We start from the raw sequence: 26,076 nt of genomic DNA, 5'->3' as shown, positions 1-26,076 counted from the left end.
GAATCCTAAATATGTATTAAGCTAGATGGTGTGTAACCAGTTCATTTGCACTTGAAAGCAGCCATCTGGAAAGGCCAGCATTTCCCAGCCAGATATGACTGCTAATAATGCAACAGCCCTGTTGACTACAAAGCCCTCACACAGCCATTCAATGGGAAGTTCACAGAACAAACATTAAGTGCTATTAGTCAAACCGGTAGCACAAAATGCTGCCTATAATGATTTTACTAGATAGGCTCATTATAGCTTTACCATATAGTATATTTTAGACCCAATGTACATTTTATCTGTGGAAATAATTTTCTATAATACATGATGTCAATATAAATACATTTTGAATTAAATATAATAAATTACACTTTATAGCACTTTAATCTTAATAGAACATTCCAAAGTGCTGAACAAAGACAGGAAATAACCTGAGACAAAGAAATTGATGAAAGATAATTGCCAGAATTCTTCGGCCGTTGGGACTCCCTGTTCTTGCCAGCACAGCACCTCCGCCCACGGGTTTTCCGGCGGTGAGGGATGGTTTCAATGGGAAATCCCATTAACAAGCAGCAGGAATATAGAATCCCACCGCCAGCGAACGATTCATCATTGAGAAAAATGCGGCTGGGGGGATCGGAGAACCCAGCCCAATGGGTTGTGATCAGAAGCTAGACCCTGGAGGCAATATGTTTTCAATGCTATCAACAAGCTTGGATAAATTCAACATGATCAGTGTTCCTCACATCCAAACAGACTACCCACTATTGAATGTTTTCTGTTTGGCAAATTAATTGATGAAATGCACAAAGTCAAATGAACCAAGGTGAGGGATAGTTCAGAAAATTCAACAAATAATCTTGTTGAGATCAAGTAACTCAACTGAATGGAATCAAATGAAAGATTATCAGCAATTAAATTTAAACCCAGCAATTTTGTTACACCACAGAAAACAACAAAATTAGCTACTATGCTATCACCAACATTTCCATGTTTAAATGTGGTAGGCATTAATGCCTACCACATATTTTGCCCCGTGTATGTGTGGGTTTTGCCCCCATAACCCAAAGAGGTGCAGGGTAGGTGTTTGGCCACACAAAATTGCCCCCTTAATTGGAAAAGAATGAATTGGGTACTCTAAATTTACAAGAAAAAAAAAAGAAATAAAAGGAAAAAAAAAGAAAGCCTATTTTGCTTCTAGAGACCTGCAAAGCAAAGATGTAGGAGACCAATAAAGCTGCAAAAATGTCAATGCTACTTTTGCAATTTGGAATAAGTTTAATCAATAAATATTGATGCAATCCCAATTTTTAAGTCTATTATTTACTCGGCATGCCCTGACCAACTACCTATGATTTTTGGTATGCTCACATTGGAACTCTAAGGGATTAATTAAACCAAATTAATAAGATTTAAACATAATTTACTATCTCTCCACTTGCCATTAAGGCAGTGCAGAGACAAGAACACAAGAATTAAGAGCAGAGGTAGTCCATTCAGTTCCTTGCACCTGCTCTGCCATTTGATAAGATAATGTTTGCGGCATTTAGTCCACTTTCCAGTTTGCCTCCCATAATCTCAAGCCCCTTGCTGATCAAAAATCTATCTAACTCAGCCTTGATCATAATCAATGACCCAACCTGTGGGGGAGAGAGTTTCACAGATTAACAACCCTCTAAGAAAGAAAGGGCACGATTCAGCCATCACATTGCATCCAGAGCGGAGCCGACGTAACGGGTGAATCCTGCAAGAGCCCCAAATCAGGCTCCATGTCGGGCCAATCGTGAGTCACCTGACTCATTCCACACGACGGGATCTGGATCACGCCCTCGCTGGTCATGATCGAGATCAGCACATTTAAATGAGCCATTAGGCCACACTTGTGAGACCTTGACTGGGCGCCATTTAGCACTGGTGGAACATCCCCAAAAAGCCGGTAAAATGGCAGTGAATAGCGAGGTGAATCACGGTGCTGCAGCCGCCGAGAGACACCCTGCCAAACGCGCCTGAAAGCAGACTTTGTTTCGTGTCTGCTGAATTGCGCCCAAGGTTTCTCTTCAACTCGGTCTTAAATGGGAAACCCCTTATTTTTAAACTGTGTTCCCTGGTTATAGTCTCTACCCAGAAGAGGAAACATCCTCTTGGTGTCCAACCTGTCAATTCCCCTCAGGATCTTGCATTTCAATAAGATCACGTTTCATTCTCCAGTGGCTATAGGCTCAACCTTTCCTCACAAGATAAACCCTTCTATCACCAGAATCAATCCAGTGAACCTACTCTACTCCTGGTAGAGATGAACATGACAGAAATGTTGCAAGATATCCAAGTGAAACAAAGGGCAGGCAGCTGACAGAAAGGTTTAAATCAAAGATTGTAAAATGTGAAATAAAATATTAGAAACACTGATGAGTGTTTGAGAAGCTTGTTAAAACATTCAGAAAGCAATTTGTTAATTAAGCCATGCCGTAACATATTATAAATGTAAAATCCATTTGTGTGTAAAATTTGTAACCAGTTTTCTAATTCTTTTTAACAATTGTTTAAAACATGTGCTCAATTTGCTGATTCAAAATCAATATTTTCCTTAGAAACATTCAGCAAACAATTCTATTGGTTCTTTCCCCCCACAAAGTAACTCAGGCCTTTGCTATCAAAAATTCCCTTTGTTTTTCTAAATCTATATTGGAACCTATCACTGTCATGTAACTATCAACCACAAAAGGTTTTGATGGTTTAAATGCTTGTTGTACACATGTCAAACTATTAAAACTTTGGATAGCACAACAAAATAATTTTCTAAATTCTAATCTTTATTAGTATCACAAATAGGCTTACAGTACACTGCAATTAAGTTACTGCTAAAATCTCTAGTAACCCACTATGTAGTAAAAAACATTCATAATGTATAGCTCAAAGTCAATCTCAGAGTTTTATGTAATTAAATTATAAATCAGAATTATGCATGCATGAAATGAACATCCATTTGTGAAATAAACTCAGCACAGAATTGCAGAAATTAAAAGTGCTGCTGAGTTAAGTCTATTGAAATGCCTGGAATATCATACATTGATCTCCAAATGTACTGTTGGGTTCCAGCAGAAGTGAGTTATTTCACCAAAGGATAGGACTTTAATTTATAGACTGCTTTTTAGGAACTCAGGGCATCTCAAGATGCTTTACAGAAAATTAAGCGTCGTCACTATTGCAATGTATCAGAACATGACAGTCAATTTGCTCAGGGCAAAGTAATGCAAATGACAAGATACAGAGATTGCAAAATATCCAACCACAGATAATTCTGACCTCGTTCTTTTACTTCCAAGTAACTAGTGAGAGAACAGGACAGGCAAGAATAAATGCCGGCTCTTCCAGTGACGGCCATGCTCTGCTAGGTCGCGTTCACGGCAGCGCCCGCCGAGATCGGGATTTTGAGCCACTAAACAGGGCGGCGGTGGCACTTGGAGGCGGAGACTGGTGTGGGAACAGACGCTGGAGAGGTTCCCCCCGGTGCTGTATGGAGGGAACCAGGAGTGGGGCCGTCAGACATGCAATCGCGGGAAAGAAGGCCGAGAAGGTCCGAGAAAACAAAATGGTGGCCGGAGTAGATCGAGAGGTGTGGGCAGAATGGGCCAGAGAGCAGCAGGAATTTCTGAGAAGCTGCTTCACAGAATTAAAAACGGAGATGCTGGCCCCCATGAAGACCTCTATGGAGAAGATTGTGGAGGTCCAGAAGGCACAGGAGAAGGCAATAAAGGAGGTGGGGAGGAAGGTGGCGGAGAATGAGGACGAGATCCTGGCCCTGGCGGTGAAGGTGGAGGCGCATGAGGCCCTACATAAGAGATGGCAGGAGAGGCTGGATGACCTCGAGTACAGGTCTCGGAGCCATAATCTGCGGATCCTGGGCCTTCCCGAAGTGTGCGGAGGGGGCGGACGCGAGCACATATGTGACCGCAATGTTGGGGACGTTGATGGGCGCGGGGGCCTTTCCGCGGCCCTTGGAGCTGGATGGGGCGCATAGGGTCCTCGTCAGAAAGCCGAGGGTGAACGAGCCACCGGGGGCAATGGTGATAAGGTTCCACCGTTTTGCAGACCGGGAGCGCGTCCTGCGGTGGGCAAAGAAAGAGCGGAGCAGTAAGCGGGAGAACGACGAGATCCGCATTTACCAGGACTTGGGAGCTGACCTGGCGAGGCGGCGTGCAGGTTTCAACCGGGCTAAGGCGCTCCTCCACAGCAAAGGGGTGAAGTTTGGGCTCCTGCATCCCGAGAGACTCTGGGTAACATACCAGGACAGGCACCATTACTTTGATATGCCGGACGAGACGTGGACTATCATCAGGCATGAGAAGCTGGACTTGAACTAAGGGGCAGTGGTATGCGGGTGAAACGTGCTGATGGGAAGGGGGTTGACCTAGGGTAAGATGGCGGGTAGAGCATAAATTTGATTGCCTGTCTGCTCCAGTTTGTTTGTTGTTTTTTTGTTTTCCTTGTGTTTTGTTTCGGGGGCAGGAAGCGCCAGGGTCGTGTAGTCCGGCGCACGGGAAGGTCCCGGATGGTACTTACCCCTCTACCCTGCGGGGAGGGGGGTGCTGGGTGGCCCGAAGGAGGTGACAAGACTAAGGTCGGGGGATAGAGGCAGGAGAGGCCGGGGTCTGCATGGGTGAGCTGGGAGGGAAAATCAGAGCTAAGCGGATGCTTTGCAGAGGGGGGAAATGCAGGGGGTTGGGGGAGGGGAAGGGGTGCTGTTTTGCTGACTGAAGGGGAGCCAGTTGAGGGGAATGGATGGAGAGTCGAGCTGGGGGGCCGCTGAGGGGAGGGCTGGAGCGACCGGGAGGCGCGGGCACGTGGCTGGCCGAAAAAGGGAGATGGCTAGTCGGCGGGGGTTGGTCAATCCCCAACCAGGCTGATCACATGGAACGTGAGGGGCCTGAATGGGCCGGTCAAGAGGTCCCGCGTGTTCTCGCACCTAAAGGGGTTGAAGGCGGACGTGGCCACGTTGCAGGAGACGCACTTAAAGCTCGCTGACCGGACGAGGTTAAGGAGAGGATGGGTGGGCCAGGTGTTTCACTCGGGGTTAGACTCAAAGAGAGGTTGCAATTTTGGTTAGTAAACGATTGGCGTTTGAGGCGGGGAGCATCGTTGTGGACAAGGGGGACAGGTACATAATGGTGAGTGGCAAGCTGCAGGGGACCCGAGTGGTGTTAGTGAATGTGTATGCCCCGAAGTGGGACGATGGGGACTTCATGAGGCGCGTGTTGGGTAGGATCCCGGATTTCGAGTCAAGTAACTTGATTATGGGAGGAGACTTCAATACGGTCTTCGATCCGGTCTTGGACCGTTCCAAGTTCAGGTCGGGAAAGAGGCCGGCAACGGCCAGGGCCCTGTGGGAGTTTATGGACCAGATGGGGGGCATGGACCCGTGGAGATTTGCACGGCCAAGAGCGAAGGAGTTCTCCTTTTTCTCCCATGTCCATAAAGTCTATTCGCGACTTCTTTGTGTTGAGCTAGGGCACTAATCCCGAGGGTGGAGGGGGTCGAATACTCGGCTATTGCGGTCTCGGACCATGCCCCGCACTGGGTGGGGTGGAGTAGGGGCAGCGCCCTCTCTGGAGACTGGATGTGGGGCTGCTGGTAGATGAAGAGGTGTGGGGGCAGATTAGGAGGAGCATCTAGAACTATGTGGGAGTGAATGACACAGGGGAGGTAACAGTGGCAGTGGTTTGGGAGGCTTTGAAGGCGGTCATTGGGGGGGGGGGGAAGAGAGAGAGAGGCTGGTGGGAGAGATACTTAGGGTGGACAGGAAGTACGCGGAGGCCCCGGAGGGGGGTCTGCTAAATGAGCACAGGAAACTGCAGGCGGAGTTCAACTTGCTGACCACGGGGAAGGCGGAGGCACAGTTGAGGAAAGTGAAAGGGGCAGTCTACGAGTATGGGGAGATGGCGAGTAGGATGCTGGCGCACCAATTGCGCAGGAGGGAGGCCCCGATTGTATTGGAGGAGGTAGTTAAGGGGCTGGCAAGCATGCAGTCGGGCAAGGCCTCGGGGCCGGATGGCTTCCCTGTAGAATTTTATAAGAAGTTCATGGAGCTGCTGAGCCCACTCCAGCTAAGAACCTTTAATGAGGCAAAGGAGAGAGGAACCGTCCCCCCCGACGATGTCGCTTATTTTCAAGGAGGAGAAGGATCCGCTTCAGTGTCAGTCTCACAGGCCGATATTGCTCCTGAATGTAGACGCTAAATTGTTGGCAAACATTCTGGCCACCAGAATAGATGACTATATCCCGGGAGTGATCGAGGAGGACCAGACGGGTTTCGTCAAGGGCAGGCAGCTGAACACGAATGTGAGGAGGCTCCGGAACATTATCATGATGCCCTCGGAGGGGGGGTGCGGATGTAGTGGCTGCAATGGATGCGGAGAAGGTGGAGTGGGAGTACCTGTGGGAAGCGTTAAGCAGGTTTGGATTTGGTGAGGGATTTATAGGGTGGGTCAAGCTGCTGTATCAGGCCCCTGTAGCGAGTGTGTCCAAGAATCCGGCTGAGGTCGGATTATTTCAGGCTCCCCGTTGCTGTTTGCCCTGGCAATTGACCCGTTGGCCATAGTGCTCAGGACTTCAAGGGACTGGAGTTGGGGGGGGGGGGGGGGGGGGGGGTTGGGGGAGCACTGGGTCTCCCTCTACACGGATGACCTGTTGTTGTACATTTCGGACCCGCTAGAGGGGATGGGGGAGGTCATGCAGATACTAAGGGACTTTAGGAGCTTTTTGGGCTACAAGTTGAATGTGGGGAAGAGTGAGCTGTTCGTGGTCCATGCTAGGGGTCAGGAGGAGAGACTGGGGGAGCTCCCGCTTAAGATAGTGGAGAGGAGTTTTCGGTACTTGGGGATACAAGTGGCTGGGAAATCATGGCCACATTGGCCACCCAATAATAGCTGCAGAAGTTCGGCAGAGCCAGTCCTCTCCCTCCCCGACTACGCTCCAAGAATGCCCTTTTAACTTGAAAATGGGGAGGCCCATTGGGAACTGGGATGCCCTGCACAGGTTCAACTTAACCCGGCTTGTGGAGTAGATGGAGGGAGATTTTAAAAGGTGGGACATGCTCCCGCTTTCCCTGGCAGGACGGGTGCAGACTGTGAAGATGACAGTTCTCCCCAGGTTCCTCTTCGTTTTTCAGTGCCTCCCCATTTTCATCCCCAAGTCCTTTTTTAAGCGGGTAAATAGGATTATTATGGGATTTATGTGGGCGAATAAAACCCTGCGAGTTAAAAGGGCATTCTTGGAGCGTAGTCGGGGAGGGGGAGGACTGGCTCTGCTGAACTTCTGCAGCTATTATTGGGTGGCCAATGTGGCCATGATTAGGAAGTGGATGATGGAGGAGGGGGCGGCATTGGGTCGGCTGGAGGCGGCGTCATGCAGAGGCACCAGCCTAGGGGCACTAGTCACGGCGCCGCTGCCGCTTTCGCCGGCGCGATACACCACAAGTCCGGTGGTGACGGCGGCACTGAGGATTTGGGGGCAGTGGAGAAGGCATAGGCAGGAGGAGGGGGCCTCAGTGTGGACCCCGATACGGAATAACCACAGATTTGCTCCGGGTAGGGTTCCAAGGCTGGTATAGGACAGGAGGTAGGAGAATGGGAGACCTGTTTATAGATGGGACTTTTCCCAGCTTGCAGGCGCTGGAGGAGAAGTTCGGCCTGTCCCCGGGGAATGCGTTCAGGTACCTCCAAGTTCGGGACTTTCTTAAAAAGCAGGTGGGGACATTTCCGTTGCTGCCCCGCATAGGATATAGGACAGGGTTGTGCCTGGCATCTGGGTAGGGGAGGGGAAGGTGTCGGACATATATCAGGAGCTGCAGGAGGCGGAGGAAGCCTCAGTGGAGGAGTTGAAGGGCAAGTGGGAGGAGGAGCTGGCGAGGAGCTGGATGAGGGCCTGTGGGCTGATGCCCTGGGCAGGGTGAATTCCTCCTCATCATGTGCCAGGCTCAACTTAATTCAGTTTAAAGTGGTGCATCGGGCTCACATGATGATGGTGAGAATGAGTAAGTTCTTTGGGGTGGAGGACAGGTGTGCGAGGTGTGCAGGGAGTCCGGCGAACCATGCCCATATGTTTTGGGCTTTCCCGGTGCTTAAAGAATTCTGGCAGGGCTTTGCGAGGGCTATGTCTAGGATTTTGGACACTCGGGTGCAGGCGTGTCCAACAATAGCGATATTTCGGGTGTCAGAGGATTCGGGAGTGGAGGAAGCGAAAGAGGCTGAGGTATTGGCTTTTGCCTCCCTGGTAGCCTGGAGACGGACCTTGTTAATGTGGAGGGACTCGAAACCCCCGAGTGTGGAGACCTGGATTAGTGATATGGCTGGGCTCCTTAGCCTGGAGCGAATAAAGTTTGCCTTGAGAGGGTCCTTGATGGGGTTCTCCCAGCGGTGGCAACCTTTTCTTGACTTTCTAGGGGAGCAGTAAGTGTCAGCAGCAGCAGCATCCCGGGGGTGGGATTGTTGATATTATGTAAATTTTGTTTTGTATAAAGACAACACCCACCTTGTTTAGTTCAATGATTTTTGTTTATTTTTGTGTGATGTAAAAACGTTGGTCGGAAAAAGCTTTAATAAAAACATTTACAAAAAAAAAAATACTGGCCTAACCACCGACACCCACATCCCGTAAATTAATTTTTAAAAAGAGGCAGGTACTATATGCATGGTTTCTCAGTCAATGGTGATACATAATTGCATGTATAATTTATAGTCGGGTCATATACAACTTTAAAAATATGAACAGATGGGTGACATGTGGTGCAGTGATTAGCACTGGGACTGCGGCTCTGAGGACCCGGGTTCGAATCCTGGCCCTGGGTCACTGTCCGTGTGGAGTTTTCACGTTCGCCCCATGTCTGCGTGGGTTTCACCCCCACAACCCAAAGATGTGCAGGTTAGGTAGATTGGCCACACTAAATTGCCCCTTAATTGGAAAAAAAAATAATTGGGTACACTAAATTTATTTTTTAAAAATATGAACAGGTGAATGAAACCGCATTAAGTACACTGGGCGCGATTCTCCGCTCCCCTGGATGCTGCCGTCATGAAACGGGAGTGAGAAGCCCGTTTGGGGCTTGTAGGTGGCCTAGAAAGGAAAGAGCACCACAACTGTGCTCGGGAGGGGACAGGCCCGCAATCGGTGCCCACCGAGCGTCGGGCCGACGTCCAAATCGGACGCACTATTTCCCCTCCGCCGCCCCGCAAGATCAAGCCGCCACCTCTTGCGGGGCGGCTGAGGGGGAAGACGGCCAACGCGCATGCGCGGGTTTGCGCTGACGTCATTAGGCGCGCCGGCCACGTCATTCTCGGCGCGACTCCACCGCGGCCGAGATTTACGAAGCGCCGCTCCTAGCCCCGCCGGGAGAGGAGAATAGGGGGAGAGGAGCGGCCTCCGAGGCCGTCGTGAAACTTGGCCGAGTTCACGACGGCCCTCCCGATTTTTCCCGGGCGCGGAAAATTCCGCCCACTATCTTTGGAGATGTGATACTAAATGTCTAACTTGGCACAGGCAAGGGTGCTAAGATTTTTAGACACCTACCTCGAGGCTTTGGTGCAGCAAATGAGAAGTTGCACTTTTCATCCAGTAGCATTTGCACTACCAAACTGACTCTGGTGGTACATCTGTGGGAAATATCTGAGTAGTTGAATGCAGTGAGCTGCACCTGTGGATATGGTTGGAATTCCTCCAACGCATTAATCCCGCCCCCGCCGTGTCCGACTTCTCCGACCCCCCCCCCCGACCCCCCCCCCCCCCCCCCGGAGATTCGGCGGGGGCGGGAATTGCGGCGCGCTGGTCGGCGGGTCCCCCGTGGCGATTCTCCGGCCCGCGATGGGCCGAAGTCCCGCCGCTGACAGGCCTTTCCCACCGCCGTGGTTTAAACCACCTCTGGTACCAGCGGGATTGGCGGTGCGGGCGGGCTCCGAGGTCCTGGGGGGGATCTGACCCTGAGGGGTGCCCCCCGGTGGCCTGGCCCGCGATCGAGACCCATCGAGCAGCGGGCGGGCCTGTGCCGTGGGGGCACTCTTGTTCTTCCGCCCCGCCATGGCCTTCACCATGACGGGGGGAAGAGACCCCCTCCCCCGCACATGCACCGGTATGACGTCAGCAGTCGCACCGGCGCATGCGCGGACTTCCGCCGGCCGGCGAAGGCCTTTCGGCCCTGGCTGGCAGGGCGCCAAAGGCCGTTCTCGCCGGCCGGCGGAGCGGGAAGCACTCCGGTGCAAGCCTAGCCCCTAAAGGTGCAGAGAATTCCGACCTTTGGGGAGGCCCAACCCCAGAGTGGTTCACGCCACTCTGTCCCACCGGGACCCCCCGCCCCGCCGGGTAGGAGAGAATCCCGGCCCAGAACTTTTGATTCTTATGAATTATTACGCACGCACAAAAAACAGAAGGCTGTTGCAACCTTCTGAAAACTACTTTGTGAAAATAAGCCCAATACATGAATTAAATTCAGTAAATCATTAGCTCAGCATTACATTCATGTTATACTTCAAATACAGCAATTATACTGGTGTATTATTCATGAACACAAGATCCATGGAATGTTGGATTTCTTGAGATTTCTATTTCAATACTGCTGCAACAGCAGCCTCAGACACATTCATAAGCAAAGGAATTTTGATTCTGCATACTAGCTCAAAAAGTGAAGTTAGAAAGCATTTATAGCTTCTGTTTTTATATAAAGTGGCCACCTCTGCAACTAACTGCCAAATAAAAGTGCTATTATTCTGGAGCAAAGTAGCTAATTGATGGCTTTCTGAGTTAGACAGCCTAAAATGATGATTCTTGTTGAAATAACCTAGCAAAAATGAAAATACTTACCAAAAGGTATCATACATTTTTAATGGATAATTTTAACACAATAGGAGAATAATTTCCACATGGATAATTTTAACACAATAGGAGAATAATTTCCACAGAAAATACTTCTCAATCTGTCCTTCTCCTTTAATCCCATTTAGGACACTTCCAGAACAATTTGGATAGCAGTAGCCCATGACATAATGGGAAACATAAATCCATTCTTTATACCCTTAATAGTTCACGTTAAAACAAGTATTTTAAGTGAGTCATAAATTGAACATATTATGGCTAACAAACCATATTTACTTCCACTGTATTGCTCACATATCAGGGTCACAATAAATAAATAGCTGGTTATGACATTATTCATTTTATAATTGATACTGCCACAACCAAACTAAGAACGTAGCTTTTTGAAATCAGAATATAATAAAAACTGAAACGTTTCAAATTGATCAAATGCACAGAGGACTAGAGAAATGTTCTAATTAATGTCAGGCAATTATATAACATAGTATCTGTGCTCATTGGGGAGTTTCACAGCATACTTTATGTTTATATATATGATTCATATGTCAAGTACACAAAAATCATTTCAAATACATATTTTGCAGAGTAATGCCTATTTTTGTTATTTTAAACATAGAGATCAGCTGTTTATTTATGATTTTTAAGTCCAGAATAACCAAAGTAATTACCTTTATAAATCAAATTCTGTTACATTGTACAGTGGAATAACTTGCCAATTAATAGAAATAACCCATGCCGGTGTCATTAGTAGCTTAAAGTGAAAAAAGTAACCTGTGCCTTTGTACAGAAACTGCCATCTAGTGCTTAGAGAACAGATTAACTGCACGTATCCATTGTCTACATCAAGTAGTAAGTGCCTTACAGCCTAATGGGTCCTTTGTAAATTTCTGAGGAACTGAGATTTAAAAGTTTCATTCCTAGTTTAGTACAGAGATACTGTTCTCCTTCATCACTCCCCCAAAACTAATTAATTGACAGTCATTCACTGGTTTATTTCATACTCAACCATACTTTAAGACAAGAAGATGCTTTGGTTTGCAAGCATATATGGCGTGATGAGCTGCTGTGTAAGAAATGTGTGACTGGATTCAATGCTCATATATGAACTGAAACTGTAACTGCTGATAAAGTAAAAGTGTTAAGTTTAAGATGATTAATTAACAATAGTAAATAGAGGTTCGAAAATAATATAAGAAATAGGAACAGGAGTACACCATTTGGCCCCTCGTACCTGCTCCACCATACAATAGGGTCATGGCTGATCTGATTGTAGCCTTAACTCCACTATCCTGCCTATCCCCCATAACCCTCGATACCATTGTAAATCAAAAATCTGTAACTCAGCCTTGAATATATTCAAATGATCCAGTCTTCACTGCTCTCTGGGGTAAATAATTCCTAAGATTAATGACCCTCAGAGATTAAATTTCTTCTCATCTCCATCTTAAATGGGAATCCCTTATTTTGAAACTGTGTTCCCCAGTTCTTGAGCTCCCCCTGAGGGGAAACGTTCTCTCAGCATCAACCTGTCAAACCCTCTCAGAATCTCATATATTTCAATAAGATCAACTCTCATTGACAAAATATCAATATTAGAATGCTAACCGACTGTAAAATAATTAACTATATATATTATGCTGACCTGTCTCTTAAATTAATATTGATTTTTCATAATTGAAATTAAAGGACACGTTATTTTACACTAAACATCAAGAAAAATATCAAACACTATTGTAAACTACAATGTTCTTAAAGTCTTTGCACTGATTTTGAAGTACAGTATCTATGTTTTTTAGTTGCAATTCATTATTGGACTTTGTTACCCTACCATGTCTTTTATAACAGAACTAGGATAATTCTTTCCCCAGTGTAAATCTATAGCACATTTGTATCAGCAGCCATTCTAAACCTGAATGCGACTGCCATGGTCACTTATCACTAGAGACTTCTCTTAATTCAAATAAATGTCTGAAAAGCTGCAATAGTACTCTCACCTTGACAGCAGTTTCACTGCCTTCTGCTTTAAAATCTTCAAATTTCATTACATCGGCCATAATGAAGCCCTTCTCGAAATCTGTGTGGATCTTGCCAGCAGCCTGAGGCGCCTTCGTCCCTTTCTGTCAGTAGGAAGACCAAAGGAAAATTAATTGTTTTTAAGAAGATGGATTACAGGAGAGATGTATGTCCCTTTGATACAGTATCAGGCTTCAGAGAAACTTTGCTTCATATCACTTGACATGTCACATATACAATCAGCCTTATCCTGATATTGGATACCCATTTAGGAAACCAGAGATAAAGTAACCCCTGTTATCAATGCAAAGCAGCAATTTTTGATACAGATTTTGAAGGTGGTATTGATTTTAGATGAAGTAATCTTGTCACAGTGAGCCCAGCTACATCTCTTCTCATTTAAGGTGTCTGAGGCAATGTTTTGGTTACATGATCTGAGACTATAATTGAATTTATTGACCCAAAAGGGCACAAACAGCGTTTTTCAAAATGTTAGACAAGCTTTGCTCGTGACATTTCCACAATATGCATATTGGTACTCAAACACTCAAATTCAAAAATCAATTAAATGTTTTCAGATATTAAAATCATTTTTTCATTTCATTTTCAAGGGAATTATGTTTGTTAGAATGACTGACACAAAAGGAAAAATCTAAACCAGGTTACTTATAACCAAACGGCCACACAAACCTTAAAATGAAGAATGCACAATAAAAACACAGTGAAATGTTTAAATATTGCGATCTAAAAGGAGGTTTACCACACAATTTTCATAAGTTTGTTCCATACGGGCAAAAATGAGTAACTTTAGGAAATGGGTGAAAGAAAATAAGCTTTAAAATCGCCACAGTGCTTTCTTTTACATTTATGCATCATAATCTTTAACTACAAATCTTTACAATGTGTTAATTAACCACATTCAGTGGTTAAAGCTAAGTTTGCATTTAATTTCGGAGAACTATATTACAAGTTAGCACCCAGTTCAAAAAAGCACAGAAGAAAAATGTGCAACGTTCAGTGTTCATTTGATGAATATAATCTATTATAATCTGCAAAGCACAAAGTAATTTTCTTGATAAAGCACTGATAAATGTAAGCATCATAAATCAGAGTTTAGGTTTATGTAGGAGGACAGCAATACAATATTACGTAATTGCCCATATGCTGAATTATAATGGGTCTACAATGTCAAAAAAGGCCATGCAAGGAAATTTGACACATAATGGTAACCTCAAAGATGTTTATCAGAGCATGTTTAAAAAAAAATTAGACATTAAAAAATTCAGTTTTCATAATAGAAGATATATTGAGTTAATATGGGTACTCACTGATGCTTACCTGACTAAATATCCCTGAAGCATCTGAATAAAATTGTGCCCATAATTACCCGTGCTAGATAAATTATTCAACTCTTTCCTCCCGACCACAAAATATTTTTTGCACATACATTCTATGTTAATAAACTCCTCATTTATACAGGATGCTGTGCTTCCCACCTACCACAGCTAAAGATTTGGGGATAACCCACCCAGAGAAGAACAACTACAATGCTGTTAGTTAATTGGTTGTTAACAGGCTAGAAGTAGAATTTCTACCCCTCAGGATGCAAAGTTCCTCAGCCCAAACAGAGGCCCATTGCTCTCAACATACCAGTGGCAGTGTCCACTGCTGGGACTGCACTTGGGTGATGAAGTTAGATCAGAACTTGAGGATCAGTGAGGTGGATGGTGGCCAGGGTTTAAAAAGCCATGGGAGGAGGGCTGACCACTTAGGACCTTAACTGGCCAATGGCAGACAGCATGTCTTACGGCATCCTCTGGTATAACTGTGGTGGGGGCAGAATAAGTAGCCCACTGGATTCAACCTGCCCTACATTTTCAAATCGGCTGCCAGGAAGTGTTAAATCCAACCCTAGATTAAGAGGTAAAGCTGTCAAAATTAGGTGTTATTAGTTTATCATGATGTGGAGATGCCGGCGTTGGACTGGGGTGAGCACAGCAAGAAGTCTTACAACATCAGGTTAAAGTCCAACATGTTTGTTTCAAACACTAGCTTTCGGAGCACTGCTCCTTCCTCAGGTGAATCATGGTAGTTTATCATGGTCGATGAACCTTATGCCTACTATAATAATGCCATACAGGAGATCACTGATATCTGCGTTTGGTTTTCAATCCCCCAATACAATGTTAAATCCCATTGGCAGATGGCGTTTAATCCGGACAAATACAAGGTGATGCATTTTGGAGGATCAAATCTAGGTATGAATTATACTGTAAATGGTACATAAGAATATAAGAACTAGGAACAGGAGTAGGCCATCTGTCCCTTCGAGCCTGCTCCACCATTCAATGAGATCATGGCTGATCTTTTGTGGACTCAGCTCCACTTTCCGGCCGAAACACCATAACCCTTTATTCCTTTATCCTTCAAAAAACTACCTTTATCTTGAAAACATTTAATCAAGCAGCCTCAACTGCTTCACTGGGCAGGGAATTCCATAGATTCACAACCCTTTGGGTGAAGACATTCCTCCTAAATTCAGTCCTAAATCTACTTCCCCTTATTTTGAGGCTATTCTCCCTAGTTCGGCATTCACCCGCCAGTGGAAACAACCTGCCCGCATTTATCCTAACTATTCCCTTCTTAATTTTAGATGTTTCCATAAGATTCCCCCACATTCTTCTAAATTCCAACGAGTACAGTCCCAGTCTACTCAACCTCTCCTCGTAATCCAACCCCCTCAACTCTGAAATGAACTTGGTGAATCTCCTCTGCACACCCTCCAGTGCCAGTACGTCCTTTCTCAGGTAAGGAGACCAAAACGGAACACAATACTCCAGGTGTGGCCTCACTAACACCTTATACAGTTGCAGCATAACCTCCCAAGTCTGAAACTCTATCCCTCTAGCAATGAAGGACAAAACTCTATTTGCCTTCTTAATCACCTGTTGCACTAGGACATCCAGGTACCTCTGCACAGCCGCATGTTTTAATATTTTATCATTTAAATAATAATCCCTTTTGCTGTCATTCCTCCCAAAATTGAAAATCTCACATTTGTCAACATTGTATTTAATCTGCCAGACCCTAGCCTATTCACTTAAACTATCCAAATCCCTCTGCAGGCTTCCAGTATCCTCTGCACTTTTTGCTTTACCACTCATCTTAGTGTCCTCTGCAAACTTGGACACATTGCACTTGGTCCCCGAACTCCAAATCATCTATGTAAATTGTGAACAACTGTGGGCCAACACTGATCCCTGAGGGACACCACTAGCTATTGATTGCCAACCAGAAAAACTGCATTAATCCCCACTCTTTGCTTTCTATTAATTAACCAATCCTCTATCCATGCCAGTACTTTACCCTTAACGCCATGCATCTTTATCTTATGCAGAAACCTTTTGTGTGGCACCGTGTCAAAAGCTTTCTGTAAATCCAGATATACTGCATTCATTGGCTCCCCGTTGTCTACCGCACTGGTAATGTCCTCAAAAAATTCCACTAAATTAGTTAGGCACAGCCTGCCCTTTATGAGCCCATGCTGCGTCTGTCCAATGGGACAATTTCCATCCAGATGCTTCGCTATTTCTTCCTTGATGATAGATTCCAGCATCTTCCCCACTAAAAAAGTTAAGCTCACTGGCCTATAATTACCCACTTTCTGCCTACCTCCTTTTTTAAACAGTGGCGTCACGTCTGCTAATTTCCAATCCGCCGGGACGACCCCAGAGTCTAGTGAATTTTGGTAAATTATCACTAGTGCATTTGCAATTTCCCTAGCCATCTCTAGCCATAGAACCCTTCGGAACATTAACATACTGAGGGATCTGGACGTTCAGGTCCACAGTTCCCTAAAAGTAGCAACACAGGTGGCCACAGGTGTTAAGAAGGCCTATGGCACGCTTGCATTCATCGGCCAGGGCATTGAGTACAAGAGTTGGGAAATCACGTTGCAGCCATATAAAACCTTGGTTAGGCCGCATTTGGAGTATTGCGTGCAGTTCTGGTCACCACATGATCAGAAGGACGTGGAAGCTTTGGAGAGAGTGCAAAGAAGGTTCACCAGGATGTTGCCTGGTCTCGAGGGTGTTGACAAATCAGGAGAGGTTGAATACACCAGGATTGTTTTCACTGGAAAGAAGGAGGCTGAGGGGAGACCTGATAGAGATCTACAAAATTATGACAGGCATAGACAGGGAAATAATCAGAGGCTTTTTTGGAGGGTGGAAGTGTCAATTACAAGGTGAGAGGGGGACAGTTTAAGGGAGATGTGCGGAGTAAGTTTTTCACGCAGAGAGTGGTGGGTGCCTGGAACGTCCTGCTAGAGGATGTGGTGGAAGCAGGCACATTAGCAACATTTAAGAGGCATCTGGATGGGTACATGAATAGGGAGGAAATAGAGGGACAGAGTAAGGACAGGTTTTTTTTTTAGTTAGGGCATCATGATCGGGACAGGCTTGAAGGGCCGAAGGGCCTGAACCTATGCTGTACTTTTCTTTGTTACAACATTGTAACTATCTGACCGCCAAGAATTCATAGAATTTCCGACTATTTAAAAGCTGTAATATTGTGATTCTACTGTCAACTGTTTCTCAAATTAAAATTCAAATCTTGTTCATTGCAAGAATGGTCGTAGTATGCCCCCTTCTCCAAGATAAATACTTTCATGCCATCTGACCTTACTTTTTAGACAGCTATATACAGTGACTGACAATAGATTCAATATTGCATCTCACTCCAACTGACCAGGCCAGAGTGGAAGATTACCGTAGCAAATTAACTCACCTCTTCATGTAAAAAATGTATATAATTTTTTTAAATGATGCCCGAATAGGATGTATTGATATTCAAAATATAATTTAAATGCAATCTTCTAAGTTAAATGGAGTTGATAAAACAATAATTTAAAAACTTTGTACCCCAATTTGATACAACTGTGGCAAGTCAAACAGGGGAAACAAGCCCAAAGAACGAAATAGCCTATTCCTGTTCCTATGCAGGAGATCTCTGACCACCGTTGTGAGACAGAAAACCTGAAAAAGATCTGGAATTGAAGCTAATGTTACGGAGTGCCCTTTTTCTTTAAATTATTCAACACGTAATTTACAATACTACTTTAATGTTCACAAAAGCGGAGAAAAGAAAGTATTTGAAATCTATACTTTTGGAAGCTGCATCATTATGCAGAGAACAACTCATAATTGCAATGAAAGTTTGAAAGGAGAACATTTGTAGCAGCTGCCAAAAAGCCCAAATAATGTAAAAGTGGTTAATCCTGTACATATATTCAACTTTAGTGAATAACTCCATACCCATCTATAACCAACACATCAAATTGATACCCTTCACTAAACTTTGATTTGTAAGTTTCAGATTTTGCACATGCAAACGGGACCAAAATCAAATATTGAAAAAACTGATTTGACATTGTGACATTTAAGTCCAAAATTACTGTTTGCAAAGAGCTCAATTGTGCCACACTTAATGTACTACAAACATTAACCTGTACAAGATCAGCATAAAAAGTGTGAAATTCATTAAAGTACATTCATGAGTGCTACTGAATAAAAACATTTTGCATTTTAACAGCAGATTATATTAATACAATGCTGTTCGTTTAAAAAAAACTTCATGTTACTCAAGTAAAGCAAGAGAAGAAGCCGCACACAACTCAAACAAACTTAGCAAATACCAAATGAAAAGCAACATCAATTTCACTGGCGACAAACCCAGTCACACAGATTAAGCAAGCACAATACTGAGGTGCCTTATCTCTGACCACAGGAGGAGGGAAGATAGTATGAATTTCTTCATCCTGCAGAATCTATGTAATAGGCAGAATCAATTGCTACCTGCCTCAATCAATGCACCCCACTTTCACTGTTCAACAGCTCACAAATAATTAAAGTTAACATGAACAAAACCCCATCTATAATGACTAGCTAACCACTGCCGTGACAAACTTAAAAGTCTGTGATATCAATCTGAATTCAACAGTGTGGAACTGTGTATGGCTGACAAGAGACTATGAAACATACCTTTATGGTCCATGCTCGCACTTCATCTGGGCCTGCAGTAAAAAAATATTCGAGCTGCAGAGATGAGAACCCAGTCTTGATGATCTTAGGCAATGCACTGAAAAAACATGAATGTTGCTTTTAAGGTACTTGCAATTTATTTCAGTGCAAATTTTAAAAAAAGTTATGTCAACTTTTTATGATTTTGCAAATGTGTACACCCAAATACAAATAATGTGACACATAAATGTTGTCTTTCATAGCATTATCAAACAACAAAATGTGTTTTCCAAATGCTTTATTCTATGTTATTTAAGCTTGCGTATAGCAGTAATCACTTTTTGTAATTTATGTAGTCATTAAATATACACACTGAAATTACTAAAATTGAGTGCATTTGGAGGTTGAAAACAACGCACAGATATCATATTCTAAAGAGTTCTGAGGAAGTCATTTTCGACTCAAAACTTCAACTCTGTTTCAGGCCGTCCGAGTACTTCCACCACTGTTTTATTTTAGAGATTTTAAAGACCCACTTCCTTGCCATAGCTCATCTAACAGTAAAGGTTTTGCTAGGAATATTGAGAGGATACTACCCACAGGCAGACATGAATGCCACCCCCCCCCCCCAACACACACACAACCGTAACAAGGTTATATACAATAAATCAATTAGTGTTTGGAGACAAATAATTTTAGTCTCATACAATATTTACAAGTAAAAACTGAATAAAGTTCCTATCGAATAAAATCCAAATAAAATGATCAAATGGGCATGAGTATGACAGAGTACAATTACATATCATATAAACTATACCAATACAAACACACAGTTTAAACACTGTCTTAAATAATGCCATATAATAATAATAATCTTTATTATTGTCACAGTAGGCTTACATTAACATTGTAATTAAGTTACTGTGAAAATCCCCTCGTCGCCACACTCCGGCGCCTGTACAGGTACACAGAGGGAGAATTTAGAATGCCCAATTCACCTAACAAGCACATCTTTCGGGACAAGCACATCTTTCGGGACTTGTCGGAGGAAATCGGAGCACCCGGCGGAAACCCATGTAGACAAGGGGAGAACGTGCAGAATCCGCACAGACAGTGACCCAAGCAGGAATCGAACAACCTGGGACCCTAGCGCTGTCAAGCAATGGTGCTATCTACTGTGCTACCATGCTGCCCATAATCACAACTCTATCATTTTCTCCATTTGCAAATTTAATGTGACATACCACAATCTATTGTTTTTTTTAAATAAATTTAGAGTATCCAATTAATTTTTTATAATTAAGGGGCAATTTAGTGTGACCAATCAACCTACTACCCTGCACATCTTTGGGTTGTGGGAAAAAACCCACGCAAACACAAGAGAGAATGTGCAAACTCTACACGGACAGTGACCCAGAGCCGTGGTACCTCGGCGCTGTGAAGCAGCAGTGCTAACCACTGCCCCACTATTTATTTTGGGTATATGCAAGACTTCTGCGACTCTGAATTTGCGAAGAATCACAGTGCAGCAAAAAATGTTTCATTTTTAAATAGCGAGGAATAAAAAGCTTCCCATGATGAATGAAGTTTCACTCTAAGTTCTAGTTCAACATTTCTGAATTCACCATCTTCAGTTCACCTTCTCGAAAAGTAGGATCATGAGCAGTGAAGTGGGAAGAAAAGGTGAATGCTGATAACCAAACAACAAAAATATTAATCAATCTGGTCCCACCCTTGGAAATCTACTTAATACAACCCACCTCATCCTCTAAGTCCCGAAACAATTCCCATGAGCAGAAATATGACCAGTTTAGGAGGTGAATGAGCCAACAATTCATTAACAAGGAGTAATAAAACAAACAAGATTATAAGTAGGTACAGCCTACATGCTACCGGACTCAGTTGAACTACAGGAGCCTAAAACAAACAAATTACTTATATCTTTGCTTCATGTAAAATGTATCCAGATCGTCGACTTCCATGACGGTGAGGTGCTGAGAGGACGCACACCAGGTAACTCTCCTTTGAACCGGGACAAAAAAAATGGACACTTTTCGTTGAATTTTGCCCAAGTGTCAAGGGAAAAAAATAACTCAACAACTAAAGGAGGGTAACCGAGGAAAGATGCCAGCGAACAGGAGCTCGAGGGGCCGAAGGGATGACAGAAGCAGCAGAAAGTGCCACGACCAGCAGGCGGACAAGATAGCAGACCAATGAGGTGAAAGGGGCCTCGTCCACCCAGGAGAAAGGGCGGCCAACAACCCGAGCATCAGCCTCCCCCCCCACCACCTGGAGACGGATGGAGGAGTTTCCCCATGAAGGAGCTGAACGGCATGAAGGAGGCGATCAGGATAGAGATCCAGGTGTCGGTAGCGGAGCCATGGCCACCATGCAGAAGGCAATCGATGGGCTGGGGGAAAAGGTGGCAACCCAGGAGAGGACATCTGCGACCTGGAAAAGGCCTTAACGGACCAGAGCAACAGAATCGTCACCCTGGAGGCGTAGGTAAAAAAGTTGGTGGCGGCCCGGGGAAGCAAAAGGGAAAAGTCGAGGGCCAGGAGAACAGGTCCGGACGATAAAACATCAGGATCGTGGGCCTGCCCGAAGGCATTGAGGGCAAAGACCCGACGGACTATGAGAATGTGGCAGGAAGGATCATTTTGCTCGCCGATCGGGCAGTAAAGAAGAGCCCAGTTAAGGACAAAAGGGTCAATCACCGGGCTGCTGTGCATATGGTTATAACAAATGAGTTGAGCAATTCGGCCAGCCCGAACAAAGACGTAATGCTTACAGTCTGCAGTCACAGTGAGGTAAATGTGGGAACCATCCAGGACAGATGGACAATCCCAGTAATGCTCAATGCTCAAGCTTGATATGGGAGCGAGAGCAAATCTGATTCCGGTCTCGGTGGTACAGCAGCTAAAGATAGTACCTCACATTGCTCCGGTAGGAATGATACTCAAGACTACAATGGTCATCAGATTCCAATTATGGGACAATGCGAGCTGGATGTAACTGTCAAAGATGTAACACTCAAAATACGATTCTCTGTGATAGCGGTAGAGCGTGAATCACTCATTGGGGTGCAGGCCTGTGAAGAGTTTGGGCTAGTCAAGAGGGTGTATACCCCAGATTTGCATGGGGTATGCAAACCTCGATGGAGACTATCTCCAAGATATATCCTCAGGTATTTCAGGAGTTTGGTACCCAACCGTTCACCTACCGCATACAACTAAAGACGACCGGTAGTGCATGGCCCAGATGGGTTCCTGTCCCACTGAGGGAGAAACCCAAGGCTGAGCTGCAGCCCTGGGTGTCATTAGGCGCTTGGAACATAAGAACTAGGAGCAGGGGTAGGCCATCTAGTCCTTCGAGCCTGCTCCGCCATTCAATGAGATCATGGCTGATCTTTTTGTGGACTCAGCTCCACTTTCCCGCCCGAACACCATAATCTTTTATTCTTCAAAAAACTATTTATCTTTATCTTGAAAACATTTAATGAAGGAACCTCAACTGCTTCACTGGGCAAGGAATTCCATAGATTCACAACCATTTGGGTGAAGAAGTTCCTCCTAAACTCAGTCCTAAATCTACTTCCCCATATTTTGAGGCTATGCCCTTAGTTCTGCTTTCACCCGCCAGTGGAAACAACCTCCCTGCATCTCTCCTGTCTATTCCCTTCATAATTTTATAGGTTTCTAGAAGATCCCCCCCCCCCCTCCCGCATCTAAATTCCAACGGGGCCCACGGACTGGGTAAACTAGATGGTATGCATTAAGAAATGGAAGGGGGACATGAGAATTTGCATGGACCCCAAGGACCTCAATGCCAGCATCAAAAGGGAGCATTATCCCATCCCAAAAGGGAGGAAATTGTGTGCGAAATGGCTGGAGCAACATGCTTCAGCAAGCTGGATGCGTTGCAGGGCTTCTGACAGTTCAAGCTTGATAATAATAATAATAATGAGGCAAGGACAAGGCTGTGCACTTTCAATAAGCCCTTTGGCCTGATTTCAGCAAATGCTCTTCAGAATAATATTTCATCGGGCCATGGAACACAGTGGAAGGACTGTCGGATGTCCGTGCATATGTTGATGACATCATAATCTGGGGATCCACATGGGAGGAACAGCTCTTTCAAGTGCTCCAAAGGGTCAGCAAAAATTGCCCCAGATTCATCAGGCGAAATATCAAGTCGGCGTGGATACCATCACTTTTCTAGGATATAGGATATCATGGAAATGGGTGCAGCAGGATGGTGAGAAAATTAATGTCATTATTAAGATGCCATGGCCCACGGATAAAAAGGGTGCACTGCAAATTTTGGGTTGGAAAGTTCATTCCTAAACTTGCCTCCAGCTCAGGGAATCCATTAAGAAGAATGTGGTGTTCCACCGAAACACGAACAGGAATGGAGAGCACTAATGACCTGACCAAGGAGACCAAAATCTCCACGGATGCATCTCAAGATAGGATTGGAGCATTACAGTTGCATCAGAGTGAGACTGGGTTTGGCTTCAAGGGCCATGACAAACACAGAACACAGGTATGCACAAATCGAGAAGGAACGCCTGGGACTTGTTATGGGGCTCGAAAAGTTTCACAATTATGTGTATGGACATCCCACATTTTTAGTTGAGACGGATTACAGGCTGCTGGTTGCTATAGTCCACAAGAACCTATGCCAGATGTCCCCACGGATACAACGGCTCATGATGAAACTCCAGCGGTATGATTTCAACTTGATCTACACACCAGGCAAATTTCTGGCTATCGCTAACACACTCTCAAGAGCTGCGTCCTACGGACAGCATGGGGTGCAGTGGTTAGCACTGGGACTACAGCGCTGAGGACCTGGGTTCGAATCCCAGCCCTCGGTCACTGTTCGTGTGGAGTTTGCACATTCTCTCCATGTCTGCGTGAATTTCAGCCCCACAGCTCAAAGACGTGTAGGTTAGGTGGATTGGCCATGCTAAATTGTCCCTTAATTGGGAAAAAAAATTGGTTACTCTTAAAATTTAAAAACAAAGAACTGCGTCCATATATGAATCATAGAATTTACAGTGTAGAAGGAGGCCATTTGGCCCATCGAGTCTGCACCGGACCTTGGAAAAGGCACCCCAATTTAGCCCATACCTCCACCCTATCCCCATAACCCAGTAACCCCACCTAACCTTTTTTTTTGGACACCAAGGACAATTTAGCATGGCCAATCCACCTAACTTGCACATCTTTGGACTACGGGAGGAAACCGGAGCTCCCAGAGGAAACCCACGCAGATACGGGGAGAACATGCAGACTCTGCACAGACAGAGACCCAAGCTGAGAATCGAACCTGGGACCTGGAGCTGTGAAGCAACTGTGCTGCCCTCGAAGATCAAGCTCAAAATTGAAGCTCATTAAGGCAGAATCGGCCGAGGATCCGGTGCTTCACAGTGTTAGCAGATATTTAATGGAGGGTTGGCCACAAGGTTCCTGCCCCGCTTATTACAACGTTCGCGCCAAGCTCAGTGAGGTGGATGGTTTGCTTTTAAGGCAGCCATCCTCCACTCTCTACAGCCGCTCATGCTAAAAAAGCTGCACGAAGGACACTTGGGCATTGAAAAATGCAAACGCAGGGCCCAGGAGATGGTATACTGGCCAGGCATCACCCAGGACATAGCAGGTATGGTAGAGCAGTATGATAACTGTCAGAAATGTCGCTGCAGACATGGCAAGGAGCCCATGCAAGTAGAAGATATTGTTGCCAGCCCGTGGTACAAAGTAGGTATGGACACGTTCCACCTTCGAGGGAGACACTACCTGGTTGTCATTGATTACTTGTCAAATTACCCCGAGGTGGAGCATGTGAGCGTATGTTTCTCCAAAGGAAGGGGCATGTGGTGATATGCGCATAGGCATATCTATGTATAACCATACATAGTTGCACCAATGTATATATTTGTATATAGCACCACCAATGTACATAGCCAGTGACCAATATATGTAGTGACAGTTATGACCACCCGCCATCAGGTGGAACCAGACACAGGATGGACGAGATCAAGGCATTGGGTAGTAGAGCGGACAACAGGACAGTCATCTTTCTCTTTAGTTTCACAGTAACATGGACAGAATTATTTGTACATAGAATTGCATGGCTACCATCCTGCCTGCCAAGAATAAATACTTATAGCAATCGTATCTTCGTGTTCTATGTGTGCCTTCATGATCGGGAGAGCCATCAAACACAACACCCATGACCTAAAACGAACTGGTAGAGGACCTGGATCTACCAACAGGACAGGAGTGGAGGCACCTCCAAATCAAACACTTTCTCCGTAAGGAGACGGTAAGGTACCCCAGGGCCCCAAGAGACACTCTCCTAGAGGAGCTAATCAACACGGACAATAAGGAGGGGGGGAACTGTGGGAACATATACGGACAGTTACTAGACAAGGCAAGACTACCGCTGGACGAAATTAGACGGAAATGGGAGGGCGAACTGGGGACTGAAGTGGGTTGGGGACTCTGGAGAAAAGCACTGAGCAGGGCCAACTCCACCTCCTCCTGCCTTATGCAGTTTGTAGTGGTGCAGAGCCCACCTGACTAGAACCCGAATCAGCAGGTTCTTCCTGGAGGTGGAGGACAAACGTGAATGGTGCCAGGGAGGCCCGGCCAACCACACCCACATGTTCTGGGCATGCCCCAGAATTGCAGGTTCTGGGCAGCTTTCTTCGAGGCGATGTCAAAGGCTGTGGGGGTGAAGGTGGAGCCATGCCCAAGAATGACAGTCTTCGGGATATTAGACCATTCAGTCCTTTATATGGGAAAGATGGTCACGCCCTGGCTTTTGTATCCCTAATGGCATGCCGGAGAATCCTGCTCGGCTGGCGATTGGCAGCAACGCCCAAGGGTGCAGACTGGCTGGCAGACCTGGTGGAATATCTCCACCTGGAGAAGATCAAGTACACCATCCGAGGGTCGGCCTCACATAAAGCGTGAGGACCATTCACTAGCCTGTTTCAAGATCTGCTCGAGGTAAACAGCGACTAAGAAAGGGGGGGGGGGGAAACGACACGCACAAGAGAGAAGGACAAAGTGGGGTAGGGGAGGGAAGAGATTCTAAAGAAGGCATGAAACGAGCATGGGGGCAGGGGCGAGGGGAGCAGGGGAAAGACCGTGCAGGGCCGAGGGGTTTAGGGGGAAGGAATATGCAG

General features: G+C 45.4%; 1 protein-coding gene across 6 annotated transcripts in view; it reads right to left on the bottom strand.

Annotated features, from left to right (window-relative positions):
• The window catches only part of ola1 (Obg-like ATPase 1), a 260,203-nt gene that overhangs the window by 4,533 nt on the left and 229,594 nt on the right, over positions 1 to 26,076 (bottom strand). For all 6 annotated transcript variants that reach the window (XM_038789387.1, XM_038789393.1, XM_038789388.1 and 3 more), the window contains 2 exons: positions 18,900 to 18,996; positions 12,840 to 12,962 (listed from right to left, as the gene is read on the bottom strand). In XM_038789387.1, the coding sequence (XP_038645315.1) occupies positions 12,840 to 12,962; positions 18,900 to 18,996 (220 nt within the window). The remainder of the gene's footprint in view (positions 1 to 12,839; positions 12,963 to 18,899; positions 18,997 to 26,076) is intronic.

The sequence above is a fragment of the Scyliorhinus canicula genome, chromosome 2, assembly GCF_902713615.1.
Source record: "Scyliorhinus canicula chromosome 2, sScyCan1.1, whole genome shotgun sequence".
NCBI lineage: Eukaryota > Metazoa > Chordata > Chondrichthyes > Carcharhiniformes > Scyliorhinidae > Scyliorhinus > Scyliorhinus canicula.
The sequence above is the reverse complement of the archived record's forward strand: the minus strand, read 5'-3'. Positions and strand labels throughout refer to the sequence as shown.